At 45.2% G+C, this 19,733-nt stretch overlaps 1 protein-coding gene across 3 annotated transcripts in view; it reads left to right on the top strand.

Annotated features, from left to right (window-relative positions):
- The window catches only part of LOC144808610 (adenosine deaminase 2-like), a 773,449-nt gene that overhangs the window by 659,775 nt on the left and 93,941 nt on the right, over positions 1-19,733 (top strand). For all 3 annotated transcript variants that reach the window (XM_078673649.1, XM_078673650.1, XM_078673648.1), the window contains one exon: positions 10,444-10,601. In XM_078673649.1, the coding sequence (XP_078529775.1) occupies positions 10,444-10,601 (158 nt within the window). The remainder of the gene's footprint in view (positions 1-10,443; positions 10,602-19,733) is intronic.

A 19,733-nucleotide genomic window follows, 5' to 3' on the forward strand; every position in this document is an offset into this window, starting at 1 on the left:
GTACTGTTGACGTCCGACTTTGCCTTGATGGGGGAATCTGACAGAGAGGGTGCCGGTTTTACCTTTTTTGCGTTCTTCTTCTCGTCTCTTTCCGCCATGTTGAGGGGTTACGTTTCCGTACTACCAGAAGGTCTGTGAGGTAACGGGGTACTGGCTGATGTTGTCGGTGGCTTCCCGAAGAGGGCTCAATCTTTTGCTTTAGGGCTTTGGCTACCTGTTGCGTCGTGAGGTAGGCTAGTACATCACAGAATGGCACAGAGGCTTTAACAGAGCTTAACAGAGTTTTAACAGAGAGTTTACACCAGAATTATGGCTCCTTTCACCAGAACAATTGTAGACGTAGCAGTGTTGAGAAAAGGTAGTGCCATGCGTGTGTATGTGGTAGAGTTCAGTATTTCATAGCTTTAGGCTGTTGAAGACAAGCTTCCCTCAACTTTTCATATATTTCCTACAATCCTCAAACTTTCGCGCCGAAAAATGACTAAATGAACACAAACGGACGCCATTTTTAAGTCAGGCGCTATTGGTAATGAACATGTTCAATTTACAGGCCAGTCGCTGATGGGGGGAGATATCCCCTTTCCTGTGGGGCTTTATTTTGAGGGTGTAGGGCAGCCACTTCGATTTTGCAAGGTGAAACGCTTCTTATTGGCAGTGGGACGTTATGTTTTCCAGCGCTCTAGGCGCGAGTTAGGTAGCGGGCGGCCATCTTTAAGTCAGGCGAGCTGCCGGGCTCCGGGGCGGAAAAATCTGAAGCGTTCACTCAGAAGGGCTACAAATGCTGCCGGTATTCAGCTGACACTGTGCGCAAACATCTGGGCTCACCTCCTTGCCGTGTGCGCTTCCGCTGGTTCCCTGGCGGATTCCGTCTTATGCCACGTGGTGAGTGTCCCTTAGCGCCGAACCTCCGCACATCACTTCTCGTGGGTTGTCGGGTTGCGGTATGGGTGTTTCCGTTGGGTGCTGAGTGTACAAAGTTACACCGAGAGTGCTCCAGGCATTCAGGAGGGAAATCCTTCCACTCCCACTATCATGGCTACGATATTTCGTCCTTTAGGGCTGAAGGTCCGCTCTCCTGCATCGCAGCGAACGAGCTAGGCGGCCATTTCCAACGCCGTCCAAGCCACGCCCCTGACTGGGTCTAATCTGAGACAGTATGGTGGGTAAAATAAAAGATGGATTAGGATGCAGACCGAGTAATTGCCAGTGGCTGAGATTAATTCAAGCATCCATCCATCACTTTTTTGTATTCATCATTGTGATGCCCTAAGTGTTTGAGGTATACCCAAACATGTGTCCAAACAAAAGTTGGCCAAATATGCTGAAACAGGATTGCTTAATTTCAGGTTCAGAGAGGAACTGCCTTAGCAGTTCAAGACAGATGTTTCCCGTTGAAGCAGGATTAAAGCTGATTTGCATGTGGCTGGCTCTATTCTGAGGTGGCCAGGGGATCAAAATACATGATGGATTAGGATGCGACCCACGTAATTACTAGTGGCTGAGACTAATTTAAGCAGTCCATTCATCACTTTCTTTTTTTATTCTTCATTGTGGTACCCTAAGTGTGACAAGTATACCCAAATAATGAGTCCCAGGCTCACTGTTCCACTGGAACCAAGGTTCACCTGACTGAAGAGGCCCAAATAGGCAGAAATTGATCTTGAGTTGAATGTGTTCCGTTTCAGAGGGGACCTGGCTTTGGAGTTTGGGCTGAACTCAACCTGTTGAAGCAGGACTAAGAATGATGTGCATATGAGTGGGACCAATCTTAAGTGGCACCATGGCGGAGTCAAATGTGAGGTGGCATGGAGAGCAAAAATACAATGCAAAGGGATGCAGCCCCAGTAATTGCAACCATCACTTTTCTTGTATTCTTCAAAATGACACTTTAAGTGTGACAGTGGTGTGCAGATGTACGGCTGATGTTTACTGTGCCTTCACAATTTGCCTCATCGCTTCTGCAGTCAATGAAGTCTGCAGGTTATGGTGGATCTTTGCAAGGTAAAGGAATATCTGAAGTAATTTGTCTTGATTTGCTGACTACTAAAAACAGGGACCATAAATATTGTGCAACCTACATTTTCACCGACCACCCCTTTCCGGGAAACATCCTTTACAACGCAATCATTACATCGCACTACATTTACAATGCAGTCATTACATTGTAACATCCTTTATAACGCATGTCACTACAACGCATCCATTACATTGCATGACACTACAACGCATGACACTACAACGCATGTCACTACAACGCATGTCACTACAACGCAGGCATTACATCGCATGTCATTACAACGCATACCATTACAGCGCATAGTACCCCTACACTTTCAAACACTTACCGTACTGTTGCACCCCCTGGAGTTAGAATAGTATTTTTTACCCCTACAATATCCAACACTTACCCTACTGTTGCACACTCTGGAGTTAGAATAGTGATTTTTTCCTCTACACTATCCAACACTTACCTTAAATGCAATGTAATTGTATGCGTTGTAATGGTATGGGTTGTAGAGGTATAATGCGATGTAATGGAATGCGTTGTAAATGTAGTTTAAACAAATTTCTTGTAGTTGTATGGAATGTAAATGTATGTGTTGTAAAGGATGTTGCTATGTAAAAACTGGGTTGTAAAGGCATGCGTTGTAAATGTATGCATTTTAATGTCATACATTCCCCCTTTCCCTATGTTTAGAATAACTACACCCTGTAGTGGAAGGTGAATCTAGTTTTTACTTGACTTTTGGAGTACTGGAAAATAACTTAATGCAATTCCCCAGTCTTAGCAATATATAAAAAGACTGGAAGCAAATAAATGATACACCGTGTCCATATATGCACAGTAAAATGATTCTTTTGCCCACAATTGCCGACTAACAACAATATTCACTTGTTGAAAGACGAAATAGTAGAAGGTTTGAGGGTTTTAAAAGAGAAAAACTGCAGATAAGAACGTACCAAAATTACTACAAAAGAATGGGAAGTCCTGAAAGTTCTACAAGAGGATCCAATTATAATCATCAAAGCCCCGGATAAAGGCAGCAATAGTGTAATAACGAAAAGGATGAAGGGTAGAAAACAGCTAGACAAATGAGAACAACATGAGAAACTAAATGAGGATTCTACTAGGATAAATGCAATGGAATACGTTCTCAAAATAACTGAATTGAAAGACAAAGGGCTACTATACCACAAAGAATGACTATTTGAAAAACAAACAATCCGGCATGCTTACCCTGGAAGGTCACCAATCCACCGGGGAGGCCCACAGTGAGCTTTTTATAGGCTCCCTGCTGGAAACACTTCAAGGGTTATATAGATCTAATATTCTTTGAATATATAACACCATTGCCTTCATAAATAAGAGATTAATCAAAGTTCTTGTTCAAGATAAATTAAATCCCTTGGAAAGACACATCCTTAAAGGTCACAACTGATATGGAATTATTGTATAACTCCATTCAAAACGAGTAAATTATGAACACATGCTAATATTTCCTGCCCCCAAAATCTGTGAATTTTTATGAATGTGTCATGCCGCAAATGTAACTATTGCAAGTCGTATCTTTAATAAAATTGTTATAGTGTAGTGTGCTGCTGCTGCCGGAGGGGGCCGAGAGCAGCCACAGATGACAAAGAGTGACTGGAGGTGCAGAATGACAGCCGTAGGTGACAGCTGCCATTTTGGTCCCGGAAGACGACTAGACCGCAGTGACCGAGAAGGCCGTGGGGGGCGTGGCCTGGGAGGCAATGGAGTAAGACGTGTTCTCCATGCTCTCTGTCTCCCCGTGGCCCATCCGCCTGCCGCTGACTGCTGTGGGGCGCCTGCACCGCCATCGTCCTGCGGGGTGTCTATAGTACGGCGTGATGCAGCTGCCGAGGGGGCCGAGAGCAGCAATGGACGACCAAGAGCGACTGGAGGTGCAGAACGACAGCCGTAGGTGACAGCCGCCATTTTGGTCCTGGAAGACGACTAGACTACACTGACAGAGAAGGTCATAGGGAAGGCTACCGGGCCTAGCATCACGCGGGTCTCAGAGCTGCAGAACCCCGTGAGCCCCGAGAAGGTGCAATCCCCACAGCTAGATGGTGGTAGCTCCGCTGTGGATGCCCAGAAGCATTGTGAGCGGCTAGAGCAATGGGGGTTGCCATACTGTGCCCTACCTGCAGGAGAACATCCAGCGCCAGAGCCTCGTATCAGAGCCAACAGTATGGGCGGCTACACAAGGCACAGCTAGGGGCCCTGTTTTGCTTCAGCAGAGCTGGAGAGAGTAGAGACGAGACAGGCGTCCTAGTTGCGAGCCTGGAACTGGTGCAGAACTCTGCTGCCTCATGTGATTGGCTCAGTTCAGCATTCCTGCAGCCGCTAGAGCTGGTGCGGGTGATCAGGTGCAGCCGGAGGCCGCAGTGAAACGGTCAGAAGAAATAATCGGCAACCCAGCCTCAGGAAATGTAGAGCTGTGCACTGAAGGAAAGCAAGAGAGCCCAGTGCTGCTGCAGATGCTCCGACGCAGCAAAGACCTGCTGGGACCATGGTAACGGACGAGCTGCTGCCCCACCTGGGAATCCTTGGCTTCCACAGGAACAGTGAGTGCAGAGACGGGCCCTGTGGGTAGCGGTGGCTGAACGCTGACAGGGACAAAGCCTGGCCAAGTAAGGGTAAAGGAGGCACAGCGGGGCAACAGTATACGCAGAGAATCTACCCGCCTGTGGCCCTGTGTAGCCCACATTTGGGACCTTTCAAGGATGGGACCTTGCGTGATTGCGGACTGCGGTCTGCAGGCCCTCGGAATAGTCAAGGAGGAGAAAACACACTTAAACTGGGAGGTCAGGGGGAGCCTCGCATCCTAGATCATTAGTGGGGAGACACCATCTCAACGAAGTGAGCCTGCAGTACCTTGCAGGTGGAATTGTGGTGATCCCCTGGCCCCACTAAAAGGATCAAGTTGATTGCTGTCGGACCCCACGGAAACTAGTCTGGTGCTGGGAATAGCTGGAGGGGGTGTGCCGCTGCATTAGAAGTAACTTCAGGCACCTTACCCCGGTGAACACCACAGGAATTGAGCTCGGTTCCAGCCAAACCAGGGAAGGTGGGTGCCTGCGGAGGGGTGAAATCCTGCATTGAGTTGACACTCACTTAAGACCTCAAGAGGGTGGGCAAGCTGAAGTGAAGAGAGACTGGTATTCGTGACCGACCTGGATAGCTTGCTGTGCCGCGTTCCTAAGCCTCCTAGGATAACCCAGTGGTATCCCTTTGTAATAAAGCCCCGCGTGCAGAGATGGCGCCCCTCGCCAGCGGGGGACGACGGTTCCTCTGCCCCATCACCTAGGGGTATATGGACCGCTTTCTGCAAAAAATTCAGGCAGACATCACCTCTCTCAAAGATGGATTCTAATCCTACCTATGAGAAATCCTGAGAGAAGTCACTGAAATAGGTGAAAGAAGTGATTACCACGAGGTCTGAGGAGCAAGAGATGCTATGGCGTCGAGTAGCAGCGCTGAAAGAGCAAATATTATCCTACAAACAAAGCAAGAAGACCTCGCAAATAGGGTCCGCCAGAATAACATCCGCATCCAGGGAGTGCCGTGAGGAGCGGAGGGCACCGACATTATGGCCTTCACGGTGGAGTTGCTCCAGGAAGTCAGGGGTGATGAGGAGGCCTCCCCGCCTCCTTAGATAGGGCCCACCGGGTCACGGCTGTAGCTGGCCGTGCATAGAGGACACCAGATATCTTCACCAGAGTCCACTTCTTTACAGAAAAAGAGGTGATAATGGAGGAAGCCAGGGGCAAGACTGAGCTCAAGTTTAAAGGCCATGCTATAAAACGTTTTCAAGACATACAACCCTTAGGAAGCTATTTGACTTTAAACCTGTCACTGACAAGCTCTGAGCCCAAGTGATTCGATAACCTTTGTTCTTGTGAGAAGGCAAACGCCGCGCTCTTCAGTCTATGACAGAGGCCAAGGCTTTGCTACAGCTCCCTGAAGACTCTCCAAATGATGGTGCCCTCCCTCACCTGTGCCCCTCCAGATGAGGACTGCAGTCTAAATGGTCCACGGTCTCTTCGAGGCGACCTGACAAGCGTCAAGCAGAGTCATCCTCTTAAGAAACAAAGAGAGATGTTATTCAGCACCTCCGCACGCTCAGTGGTGGCACCTCCCACACCCGCTCCACAGCCAACTCGGTGTGACTCCAGATGTTGTATGGCAAATATATGCTTTTATAGGACAGAACCACAGCTACACTATTCCCTTCAGACTTGATCTGCTATTGGAGCGAGTGGACCTTGGAGGTGAGGAAAACCACAAAATATTATACTGAACACTCCTATGGGACTCCTGTTGGTCACCCCTTCCTCCCCCCACTATTTACCCTGTCTTCTGGAGGGTGACTCGTCCGGTGGAATTGGAACAAGTTGGTACCACTCTCCACACAATGAAGAGGTCATGATTGGACCCTGTTAGTCTATTGTAATGTTTTGTTGTAGGATGTTTACTATTACATGTCATATATGATATAACAAGGGTTTGGGGCAATGGTACCTGGAATTATGTGGCCTGTAGGGGAGAGAGAATGGAATCAGCTGGCACCATATTTTTGGCACTGGGTGGCAGAGTGGATCAGCTCCCGCTATAGCTGGGAAGGAGTCAAACAGAATTACACCCTTCTGTGCCCAAACTGGTTGCACACCCTAATCATTTTACTCTTTGGATAATGCTGCATCTGCTAGCCCCTTCACGCTCCTTTGCCTACAATGGGTGGCCTCAAACTAATCTCTATGCATATGCAGGCCCAAATTTCCCCAAATAAACAAATGCAAATTTGTTGCTATATCCTGCAAAACGACCCAGGTGTTCTCTTGCTCCAGGAAACCCACTTAATGAGGCATGATTGTCGCAGAATGGCACACCCTGGTGCTCGGGATAGGTCACAGCGGAAAGGGTCAAATTAGAAGCTTTCTGGAATTATCAACACCTTTACTCCTGGGAAGACCCCCCGCCTGCACAGCTTCACACATACCTCGCAGATTGTTCTTGGGAACTTCTGACGCCACAGCATGCTGCACTCTTAGGTAGCCCGATCACTTGATGATGAACTCTGGGCTGCACTATGGGCCCTTCCCTTGGGTAAGACACCAGGTTCAGATGGACTGCCAGTGAGCTTCTAAAGAATATTTCTACCCCAGCTGCCAGAGCACTACTTGTGTCTGTTTAATTATTTCCTCCAGGACACCGGCCTCACACCTACAATCGCTGAGGCAGAGATCTCGCTTATACCGAAAGTGGGCAAGGATCTAGACCTGTGTTCCTCCTATCGCCCGATAGCCTTGCTTAACAATGATGCTTAGCTATTCGCCAAAATACTAGCCACTCGGCTGGAACCCTATCTACCGGGCCTTATTAGCCCCGACCAAGTGGGATTTATACGCCAGCGGCAAGGGGCTGACAATGTTCATCGTATAGCCCACCTGGTGGAAAACTCACACAAATATAGTATTCCTGCTTGCCTTCTCTCACTCAATGCAGAGAAGGTATTTGATAGGGTTGACTGGACATATCTTCAGGTGGTCCTGCACAAGGTCAGCCTTGGAGAGGACTTTATTTCCAAGGTCATGGTCTCCTATGTGGCACCAGTAGTGTGTGTCCGGGTCAACTGGCAGACCACAAACCCTATCTCTTTGCGGCGGGGTAAGCGACCGGGATGACCGCCCTCACCATTACTGTTTGCCCTAGCGTTTGAGCCCCTGGCTATTCTAATCCATACCGCAGACACAATCAATGGCAGGGTTCAAGTACACAAGGTAAGCTTGTTTGCGGATTACCTCCTGCTCACCCTGGCGCAACCTAAGATATCCCTTCCTAGTGTTAGGGGATGTTTGCAGAACTTTGGATCTATCTCTGGCTTTAAAATTAACATGTCCAAGTTGTTCGTGCTTAATCTTACTATTCAGGACCGGGTGGTTAAGACCTTGCAGAATCTTGTGCCATTTTAATGGTCCCCAGTCTCCATCAAGTACTTAGGCCTCCACATCACCATGACGCTTGCGTCCTGGTCGTAAAAAACTTGGCCGTCCCTTTGCCGCTCCATCCTGGCAGATTTTCAGAGATGGAAGTCGGCGCACATCTCCTGGCTGGAACATATTAACGTCATAAAGATGAATGTCCTCCTACAGTTTCTTTTATTATTCCAAACGCTGCCCACACCATTATCCTGCATCTTCAGAGGGATATCCGTGCCGTTATATGGAATGGGAAACAGCCGAGAATAGCTCACTCTCTGCTGATGTTTTTGGGAACTCCGTGATCTCCGCGTAACGCGGTTGCGGAAAACTTAAGAGAGTAAGTGTGTCTTCTGTAGCAGGTATATGTCACCCTGGGTGTGTTACAGCAAAGACAGCACCTCTGATCTCTTGATAGGGTTGTTGAGGTCTCGTATATTGAGACGAATGATCTTAGTTTCCATGGTCAAAGGGAAGAGAGCGAGCTATGAGAAATTGGGCAAGTGTCTCCATAGACATGTATGTGGGGTGCCATGGGTCTAGTTGGTGGGGATTTCTGATATCAGCCCGCGTGAGTGGAGGACCTATCTGAATTGGCTCATCTAACCACAGCTAATTTAAATGTGTGGAGAGAATACTGTTCAATGTTTGCAAATTTTTTGACATAGCGTAGGCTGAAGATCACTCCCAGGGCAGTGCAATTGGGCGGCTGGGTGTTTGCAGGTGGTTGGGCATAGGGTCAGGTCAAAGGCCATTCCTTGCAGCCAACCCTCCACTGCATACAGCTGATACCATCCCCAAGTGGAGTGTTGGGTACTAGTACTAGTTACCTGACAGTGTTGGGCATATGCTCAAGTTTGAATCAGATTTTAAAAAAGCTGTAAATTCACTGACAAAGCCAAAGGTAAAATAGATGTTATAGTAAGGTATGGAATTAAGTCCTTAACTTAGATTTTAAGGAAGCTAGTATTTCACTGGAAAACCAAAGGATAAAGTGTTGTATGGAAAAAGATTTGTTATTATTGAAAAAAGAAAACAACTCAGAAATTCACAAAAAAACTGTGATGAAGTTACACACTACCTAACGTTGAAAACACACAAATAGTAATTCCTATTGTCACAATGCCAAGATGAAGATTGGAACTTGTGGTGCTGAAAGAAAACTCAGCACTTCACAAAATCAATAATACAAATTACAGTGGTATATTTAATGGAATCATATTGATCAGTGCTCATTCTTTTTCCCTAGACAGAAATTGAACTAGAGCAATGATTGCTATATGGACCACAAAGTTACCGTGCCCAGGACACCTCTCGCACTAGTCTGAAATGAACACAGTCCCTGTACAGCTTTCAAATAAGCAAAGACCCAAATGCTTGGGAAAATCATTTCTTAGCAGTCCTATCAGTGGTTTGGAAGTAAACTCAAAATCTCATTGGAATGGCACAACAATGTAAAGTAAACTTCATTCATGGTGTGGAATTTACAGGGATATAACCCAAGGCATCCTGCACAGCAGCAGAGTTTGCTATCACCAAAGACTGTAAAGCTAACAGTTTGCATAATATTTCCTTAGCAGACATCTCCCCTATGACCATGCAGAGCAGAAATATGCCTGTATCAGACAGTATACCCACATTTATTAACCAATTTCTTGGTATCTTTTGACAAAGAACAGGGCAGGGTAACACTGGTTAGCAATAACGGTGCACTGGGCCACTCACATTACATAGCTCTCATATCTCAAGTGGAAAACCTTCATTCAGTCAATCGCTGTCATTTGTTTGAAGAATAGCTCAGCAGGAAGGTGCATTAAATGTACAACATAAATGTTTTATCTGTTGAAATCAAATCTTAATGGATGCAAATATGCATCTTGGACACAGTGTTGGACTGTTGGAAAGAGTACTTTGAGAGCTGGGAAATGAGATAGATAGGAAGGTGAGGTGTGAAAGCAAATGTATAAGGAAGAGTTATAGAGAAGAGAATTAGGGGCAGGAAAGATGGAAGGAAGAATTATTAATAGGAATGAAGGAGGGAAAGAAGAAAGTAAAAGTCAATTTCACCCAAAAACACACCATCCTCATGATATTTTTACAGAGCAAAAATAAATAAACACTAATAACAACTGATTTTTACAATAATGTTTTTGAAAACAGTGGAATACAATGAAATACCCCACCAGAATTAACAGCAAATAGAAACTGAAAACCGGAAAGCCTACCTATAAACCACTCTTTCCTTTCACAGCTCTACCTATGTATTTCCGCTTTCCCTAACGTATTCCACTTCTTTTATTTATTTCTTTCTACTTCTGTTTTTGTACCTCTAATCTCTTTTTGTATGTTAATATATCCTCCTCTATTCCCCACGTTTCTTTTATTTCCCATGTGTTACATTTTTGTTTCAGTTTATTACTCTTGACTCTTTCCCTTCAGATTGGCAAGGCACACCAACCGATGGGAATGTCCTTGATGCAATACTACTGAACACCTCCCGCATAGGCCATGGATTTGCCATCTTAAAGCATCCAGTGGCATTGGAACTCTCCAGGAAGATGGATATCCCCTTAGAAATCTGTCCAGTCTCCAACCAGGTAGGTCCATAAGAAAACGGGGAAGTAGGTGAGAAATTGGGCAATGAGTGGGAAGAACTGGTCAGTGCAGGACACCTAGGAGGTAAAATAACAGTGTTCATAAGTCCAGGTGGCACGCTGGATGTCTGATTCTCAATCTGATACAGTGTTGACTTGAACTTAACATACCTATCTCCTTATAGGGGTGCCGCCTGACAGGTATTTTACCCCTATAGAGTTTTCTTCCCATGTAATCACTGGCGCTGCCTGCCTGCAGGGATTGTCTGATTTTGTTACACTCTAGTAGTCACTTAAACTGCAGGCCAGCAACAGGGAGCAGTTTAGGGTCAGCAAGCACTACAACTCATCCTGCCTGATCAACATTTTCTTTCGGTGGCCCTTTGAACTTTTCTTACTATGTAAAAGCAGTCTACAAGATACAACTTCACTCCAGCCAGCCTAAATGAGTGTGTCTCAAGGACATGAATTACTTTTTTCTATGACTGGGGAAAGAGGGACTCAGCATCTGCAATGTGACGGCTCATGTGGCTGTCACAATGAAATTAAGCTAAAAAGGTGCACTTGTTCCTTCATGTTTTGAAGACTGTGTACAAGAAGGCTCGTACAACACAAGAGATTTCTTCAAAAGGACTTATGTACAGTCTGCCATAGATTGATCGACATTGCTGGAGTCTAGTGTGGCCCCTTATTTATGATTGTGAATTGGGACAGATGAAAGTGACCTTTATTGTTTTCAGACAAAGGAGGCAAACCATTCTCCTTGTCCATACCTAGATGTTGATTTTACCCAAATAAACCACCAAAAACCTTTCTTGGCTTACGTATGCTTCTGCACTGCACCTCATTCATCTCCTAACTTCATTTAAATGAAGTTACATTACTGACCAGTAGAAAACTCCATTGTAAGAAGAGTTTCAACAGGAGTACAAGCTGGAGCATATTACATAAGTGCCCTCGAGGTGCAGCAGACGTTCAAGCCCACAGTTTGCATTTCATAAGGGGTCGCAGATGTTTGTGCAGCCCTTTGACAACCTGTGGCTTACGTCTCTGCTGGTACGTAGGCATCATACTTTGAATGGACTTGCAGTACCACCAGTCAAGGGAAAGAAAAGCTAGAACTGTACAAGAAACATTGGAGTGGCTTGACGAAAGGCTTTGTGCCTTTGGATAATGCACTATAGGATGGTAACAGAAACAGGTAGTAGTGTTCCCTTTGACAGGGATGGAATCGCACATCTAACGGACACTTTCAAACAGAACAAATCAAAGTGTGAAGCAATTTCATTGGCATTAAGATTTCACTGTCGTTGGGGTGCAAGTTATATCCTTTTGACACCTACTACCCAAAAGTGCCTACTTACACAACAATAAAGTTGTGTACATAAAATTATAGTTGAGGCTTCACGTGCAGGACTGGAAGGACGCGTTGTGGTATCGGAGAATATGGCTCTCCTTTCGGTTGCTTTTAGAGTTGGGACTTATCAAGGTTTCACTCGTTGCTCGTACCAACTTTGAGTGGCTTTTCATGTTATATATTTTAAAGGTGGACTCAAATTTGGGTGGCAATAGAAAAATGAACGTTTGCCCTCTGCCTCGTTATAGCGAGGTGGCGTGATTAAGGACAAGTTGTGTTATCTGCAATTCTGGGTACGAAGATTACTAACGTTCTTTCAAGTCAACAGATATATTTGACTATCCAAATGTTTTTTTTGTTTTTAATAAATACGGTGCTATTGAAGAATACTCTTTCAGGAGTTGTGCCGAGAACGGAATTGGGCACATGATTTGTCCACATTTATTTCGCCGCATGCCTTGACAAAGTCTAAGGGAAGACGAAACACGTGTTGGCAATCTGTTTATTTTGGGTCTATCGTCAATAAGAAAATAAAAGAAATATTTCTTTGAAGATGCACATTGGTGTGGACTCTGCTTTTCTAGAGAAACGTGCAAAATTTGGAGCATTCAGATCTGTTTGGAAAAAAGTGTTCAAATGAACTATTGACTACATAACATTTTGGGCCTATACGTTGGCTTTTTTTGTTAAAGATAAGGGTGTGCAGAATATCTTATTTCAACACTATAGGATGTTGACTGACAAAAAAATACATTCCCTATGGCTCACAAACTCTGACTTTGTTTGGAATGGCAGAAGCCATCTTGAAAGATCAAGTATCATTCTCATCATGATTCACTGCATCCTTACTAAATAATTGAGATACTTTGCTGTTGCAACCACAATCTTGCTACTAATGATAGCAGAAACTTTGGCGACGAAAAACTTGCAACGGAAGGTATTGTTGGAATCTGAAACTACCCACAGAGAATTGTTCCCACGAATTAAGTCATGAATAGAAAGCTAACTTAAGCATTAAAGAGCTGAATCTAAGTTGCACACGGGTTATTGAGCTATATTAAATGACTGAACATTGAGATCCGTATTACATGAAGTTAAAGGTTAGAACCCTATCACTAAAGACTTTGATATGTTGTGGTGTACATAATATTTTGCTGTTGATACTGCATGTTTTGCACAGGCGCAATTTTGTCTGGAATCACTGATTATGACATCCCATTCTGATTTTAATTCTTCTGCATTTGGGGAGCAAACAAATTCTGAATTTGGTCTGGATTGTATCTACACTCACAATTCTAGTGTCGAAGTAGCCCACAAAATTGACAAGGAGTACTTTTTTCCCACATGTTTATGTTTGCATTACAATTAGCAGTAGAATTGTCCACAAATCCTCTACGCCTGACCCGAGGAACAACATTTGCAAAGTGTGCATATTGAACATTTTTTCCCCTGTACACCAATTCCAACTACACCTTGTATACAGAAATTTGCACCCGAATTTGCTCTCCCAACAAAACCAGAATCAAGACCCGAATCCATTGCCTAATGTCTAGCCCTCCTCTGAAAATGCTTTTTCTGTGTAATCAAAAGCTTTTCCTTCAACTGTCTTTGCAACAGTCACTGCAGCACTTTGCGTACTTCAGTACCTCATCAATACTTTTAGTCCAACAACACATCAGACTCTGCTGAAGATGAGAACTGAGCTCAGGAGGCAGTCCTCACACAAAGGTTGATCCGAAATTGCGAATGACTTCTTTCTCGGATCTTCGACTACACTCAACTTTCTAAAAATCTGCATTGTGCATGCATTGTCTTTTTTTGCCCCAGAGTAGCTCTAAACATAATTAACCAATTCACCTGTCTTTCTAGAACCTTTTGCGTTAAATGTGCGATCTATTTCCTAGTACTTCTCCTTCGCATTAGCAGCTGGATTATTATGAGGAGGTACTCTTGGAGGCTTTTCTGTTTGCCATGTTACGGCTGCTTTATATTCAGCCCACAAATCCTTTGAAACTATAATTTCAAACAACGTTTTCAATTCAACCCAAAGCTCATAGAAATATTCACTAACCTATTCACTTCTGTATAACACTTATCTGGTTCTTCTCTCAGTTTTGGAAAATCTGTTGTAAATGCAAGGAGGTCAGATCTCTGCCATGCACTTCTCGCAAAGAAAACACTGACACAACCATTCCTATTTCAGGTTAACTTACATTTGATGCTTTCTCTACTTCAGTCTTTTTCTTTTGTGTCTTGCCTCCCTCTTTGTGCCTCCATTTGGCTTTGAATTTATTTAAATCTGCTGATTCTTTTGCCCATTTAATTAATTCTTTAATGTGAGTTAGTAATGATGTAATTGTATTTACTTTTTCATCAGTCAGAGGGCAGGAACCCTGACCTACACCAACATGAAGGAGGCTTTATGCCTCGGGTATGGGCTCACTCCTGAACAGTACAGGCAGAAATTCAGGAACTTCAAGAAACTGGAATCCAGTCCTTGCGGTGAGGGTGTGAATGTGTACACGTGCACACTGGATGATTGGGTGATGGTTAGCCCTGCGAATGATTTCAGGGGATTTCTCAATTTGGGTCCCAGGGAGCCCTGGCTCAGTATATTTTCCAGAGTTGCGCCAACACCTGTTAGGGTGCGAGCTCTTTGATTCCCAGTACCTTGCACGAGAGACAGACCTCTGGTTAAGGGACAGAGGGTCTGAAGAGGCACTAAGGGGGAATTCCAGCAGCGACTCAGAGATCTTCCGGTCCCGTGGGAGGTAAGAAGGTCAGAGTGGGTTAGTCAGCTCCCAGAGTAGTGGGGGGGGGCGTGCAGGCTAGCACCCTGTCTCAAAGGAGAGGGAGGGAGGCAGTGTGAGCAGCATCCCCAGGGGTCCGCATCCCCACCTCAGAGACTGAAGGGTTCCTTTGGAGAGCACCCGGTTGGAGGTCTAGAGCCTACTTGCCAGCTGTGCGAGGAAGAACACCTAGTGTCAGGAGGTCGTGGGGCGTCTGTAACCCGAGCTCCTGCAGTCCTGAAGTTTGTTGGTGCCAATCCAATGTGGCAGGCGCAGAAGTCTAGATGGAAGGTTTAGAGGGGGATGTGTTCCCCAGTAGGAAAACCCATGGATCAGGGCCCAGCCAAAAGGGCTGGGTCCCCTAGAAGTCACCAGGGTAACCCCACCTCTAAACTGAAGGGCAGGATCACTGTAAACAAAGCCATGGCCGCTGGGTCTTCCAGGGGTACAGCTCCAGGTGGGAGTTGGCAAGGGACAAGCACCGCTAGAGGGCCCCAGACTGCCAGGAAGTATCAGAGGAGTAGCTTAGTTGGCCCAGGGAGTTGTAACAGAGTGAACCCCCTGAGGTCAAGAAGGCATAGAAGAGGAGGGTGTCCCTGTGGTGACGGGCCCGCGTCCTGATTCTATCGCCCCAAGTAGGGGATCCATCAAGGTAGTTTTTTGGCCTACCCTGGCTTTAGGCTGGGAGGGGATTGTGTTGGACTTGGCACTTTTTGGCTAAAGTTCCTTAAACTTTTTGCCTTCCTCCTAGACCTTTTTCTGACATTGTGTTGCCAACTTAGATGCTTTGGGCACTTTGCCACTGCTGATCAGTGTCAAAGTGCAAGTGCTCCCTGTATACAGTGTTATGGTAATTGGTTGTCGATAATTGGCATGTTTGTCTTACTAGTAAAGTCCCTAGTAAAGTACAGTAGGTGTGCCAGGGCTGGTAATGCAAATAATACTAGTGGGCCGGCAGCACTAGTTGGGCCACCAACGCATGTAGCCCTAAAAAAGAGATCTCAGGCCTGCCACTGCAGTGCCTGCATGCAGTTTGTTAACTGCCTTGTTGTCCTGACAAGTGCACCCACTTGCCAGTTCTTACCCGTCCCTTTTTATGCACATCAGACACCCTTATAGTAGGCCCAAGGTACCCCCAGGGCAGCGTGCAGTGTATGTGAAAGGTAGGACATGTACTGAGGTGTGTACCATGTCCTGACAGTGAAATACTGCCAAATTCGTTTTTAACTGTTGCAAGGCCATCTTGCCCGTAGGGGAAAATGGGGAATGCTGTGTCACATGTTTCCAGCATATCTTCCCATAGGCATAAGATGGAGAGATGGAGTTTAGTATGCCTGAACTCAGAATTTAATAACACATCTTTTTGTGAAGATGGTTTTTGAATTGTGTGTTTAGAAACCATGCTTTTAGAAGTGGCTGGTTTCTTGTCCTAACCATCCTGCATGCCTCTGCCTGTTGTGTATTGGCTGCCTGGGTTTGGATGTGACAGGGTCTGGGAAGTGTCCTGACACCAGGGAGGAGTAGGTGAGACAGCAACAGGCTGGCCTGCATTTGGTGTGGTGGGAGGAGTAGCCCCTTTGATGCGAAGAGGGCTGTGCTGCAGCCACAAAAGAATGGCTCCACCTCCTGCTGAGTGTCTGAGCACAGACCCTGACTATCAAAGAAAGAAGGAGTGCACTGGCAGGAAGACACCCAGGTCTGGTTTGGACAGGGCTCAGAGCCCCCGAACACAAAGACTTCAAAGGTATTTAGGGTTATAAATGTGAGAGCTGAAACTCATGAACTAAAGACTGAACTCAAGCCTGAAAAAGGATTGAAACTACTTCGTGATCAAGAGGAACCTCTGCAAGGAAGAACAGCTGAAGAGTCTGAAGAGAAGGACTGCCCTTGCTGTGTGTTCTGGGGCTGGCCAGCAGTTTGCTGATTTGACTAAGTAGAGGACAAGGGACTTTGCTGTGTGCTGTGTCTCCCTGCTTGAAAGAACTTTGCTGTGTGCTGTGTCCTGAAGTAACTTGTCTCCAAGGGCCCGAGAGGAGCTTCCTCCCTGTTTTGGAAACTCAGGAACATAAAGGTTTCCAAGTGTGTCTCAGTGACACCTGTGTGTGTGTGCTTTTTGCAGCCTGAGACCTTCGAGAGAAGTACCCCGTGACCGTGTGGCCCGGAGCAGTCTTGCGCTCTGCTTTGATTGACAGCGTTACCAGAAGTACTGTGATCGTTATTGCCATCGGCCCGGACCGTCGTCCCAAGGGGGAGCCATGAGAAATCGCCGCCGCAGGACAGACCTGTGAACTTTCACCATCGTGGGTCCGAGGTCCTTTGCCCAAGATCAGCGAAGCTACGCCGGGAGCCGATCAGCTGCGAGGCCGTCGCCTGGTAGCCCGACTCTCACTGCGAGGAGCAGCTACTTCCAACCCGAAGCCGCACAGCATGACACCAAACCCGCGAGGAGAGAGAGACTGCACCGCCCAGGTAAAGCTCAGCGAGAGTGTGCATGTCACCGCCTAGGGCGGAGTGCGTGCTTGAGAGACCACTCTCCCCCTTTCCCATCTATGCAGCGTAAGCCTACAATCAAGTCAGTATCGCGGCCTGTACTCGCCGAGGAGTGACAGTACCGGGGTCGGCATAGAGATCTTCACTAGCACCGTGATCGGTGCCAAACTGTATTATTACTTGCTTTTACGATCCGTATTAGTACTTGCATTAAGATCTGCATTATTACTTGCCTTTACGATCCACATTAGTACTTGCACTACGAACTGCATTATTACGTGCTTTTACGATCCGCATTAGTACTTGCATTACAGACTGCATTATTACTTTTTTTTACGATACGCTTTAGTACTTGCATTAAGGACTGTCTTATTTCTACATGACGAACTGCATTACGAACTGCATAGCATTGCATTAGTACTGCATTAGACCATAGTTAACTGCTAATTAACACCGCAAGAACCTACAAGTGATTGTTGGCCTAATAAACGGCCCAGTGAAATATTATAAATACGCATATGCTGGATATTTTTATCGTTTGGTCTCATCGTATTTCTTCTTGATTAGGATTCCGCTACTTTCCTAAATACGTTTGGCGTTCATTTGTGGTGTTATCACTGTGTTACTGGGAGTGTGGTTGCAAATCCTTTACATATTGCCTTGGATATAGGGCAGGCTGCTCGTGCCAAGCTACCGGAGGGTGAGCAGGGGCTACCTTAAGAGGTTGTTCCCCATTTCCCTGACTAGAAGCAAGGGTCCCTATTTGGACTAAGAACTGGGGGTCTCTAGTTGGCTGAGGTAGGTACCTAACAGTGTCATACATACATTGGTGCCAGATGTGCAGGGCTCTCCTACTTCTCTCTATCCTGCTCTGATAGTTTGGGAGCCTAAAATTCAACATTTATATGGAGGTGGTCTTAAGTTTAATAAATCATCCAATCAAAAATCTATCCTCCTCATCTGAATTGTTTTCCATGTTTTTCTTTTCTTTTCTTTTTACTTTAATCAATGCCACTATCTATTCTCTTTCTATGGGTGTCATTAACTATTGCAGGAAACACATCTACTCTCAACATTGTATGCTCTGAAATTCCCATCTAGCTTCTAACCAATGGATTACAGCAGTTTTAACCTGGCTCTTCTTTCTCTTTCCTTCCCTTTCAATTGCAATACGATTCTACTCATTTAATGCTTCAAACTGTATGAGTCTAGGCTGCGGTTTCTTTTCAAGCATCACTCGCCTCATATGCTCAAGTTTCTTATGTCTAAGGTACCCTCTAAAGTAAATGGCATGTTCTTATCATCAGAAGCGATCGTGCTCCATTATTTTAACCACAAACACAAAGCCCAGAACTCAACATGTCATAAACAGGAGAGTCTTACAGAGGGAATTTTCAATGCAGAACCCATTTTTACTCACACTCGCTATATATTAACCATGTGACTACAATGAACCAATCACAGCGCAGCAATAGTTAAGGCCAACCAATCACTGCACAGCCCACAGTGTAGCCAATCGTGGAGTGACCCTGTGTGGCAAAAGTCACTTGCAGATCAACACACTATGATGCAATGGCTTCAGAACCACAAACAACTTAAATAAACAATGTCATAATGGGAAGAAAAGGGTAATCTCTTCAGGAAAAAGAATAGCATCTTAAGGCACAATCAATCGCACGAAGGCAGGCTCTTGACCAGCAGCAACTCACCTTGATTAGTGCATCTATTCCTAATAAACAGTCTCTAAATTGGATTAGAGCCAGTTCATAACCATAGTTTTAATAACTCAGAAGAATACCCCGGCACCTAACAATGCAATCCTTTCCTATGCAGACAATTTCACCAAATATGACCATATATTAAGACTTTGGATTTCGACTAATCCACTTATCACAAGTCCTATAAAAAATTAACATAGTTCAACCTTTCCAACACAATCAACCTCAATTTTAGACCTATTTGTATCAATACCTAAAGTGACACAACAATTTACACTAACAATCCTACTCATAGATATGACAAAAGCATCAAAGATCCTAATGTCCCCTCTAATCTGTATTGCAAAGCCAAAGAGTTCACATGTACTATAATTCATGACAACGCAATAACACACTCTCTAAAAATACAAGTACCAAAGTACACTTGATCAAAGTCACAATCTAACGCAATGCATTGCTCAGGAGCAGCCTCAGGATCACCGAAACACTGCCAAAAATACAATGTGACCAGACCATAATAACCAAGTATGTGGAGAGATTGTAGATGTTAGATCTGTCAAAGGAAAGGGGAATATGTTATCTTTGCCTTGCCCGCTTTGCCCTCCAAAACTGTAGAAGCTATCTTTGATGATTTTATAAAATATTTATAGATAAAGTGCCTATGCAGGATCGGGGCAGTGCTACCCTCCAGAGTAAATGAGGTAATGTGCTCCTAAGAAGCTACTTTTTGTTTGAATCTATTTTATTATTATTCAAGTAGAAACAGGGTTAAGGAATCAGC

This window comes from Lissotriton helveticus, chromosome 1_1 (genome assembly GCF_964261635.1).
Source record: "Lissotriton helveticus chromosome 1_1, aLisHel1.1, whole genome shotgun sequence".
Classification (NCBI taxonomy): Eukaryota; Metazoa; Chordata; class Amphibia; order Caudata; family Salamandridae; genus Lissotriton; species Lissotriton helveticus.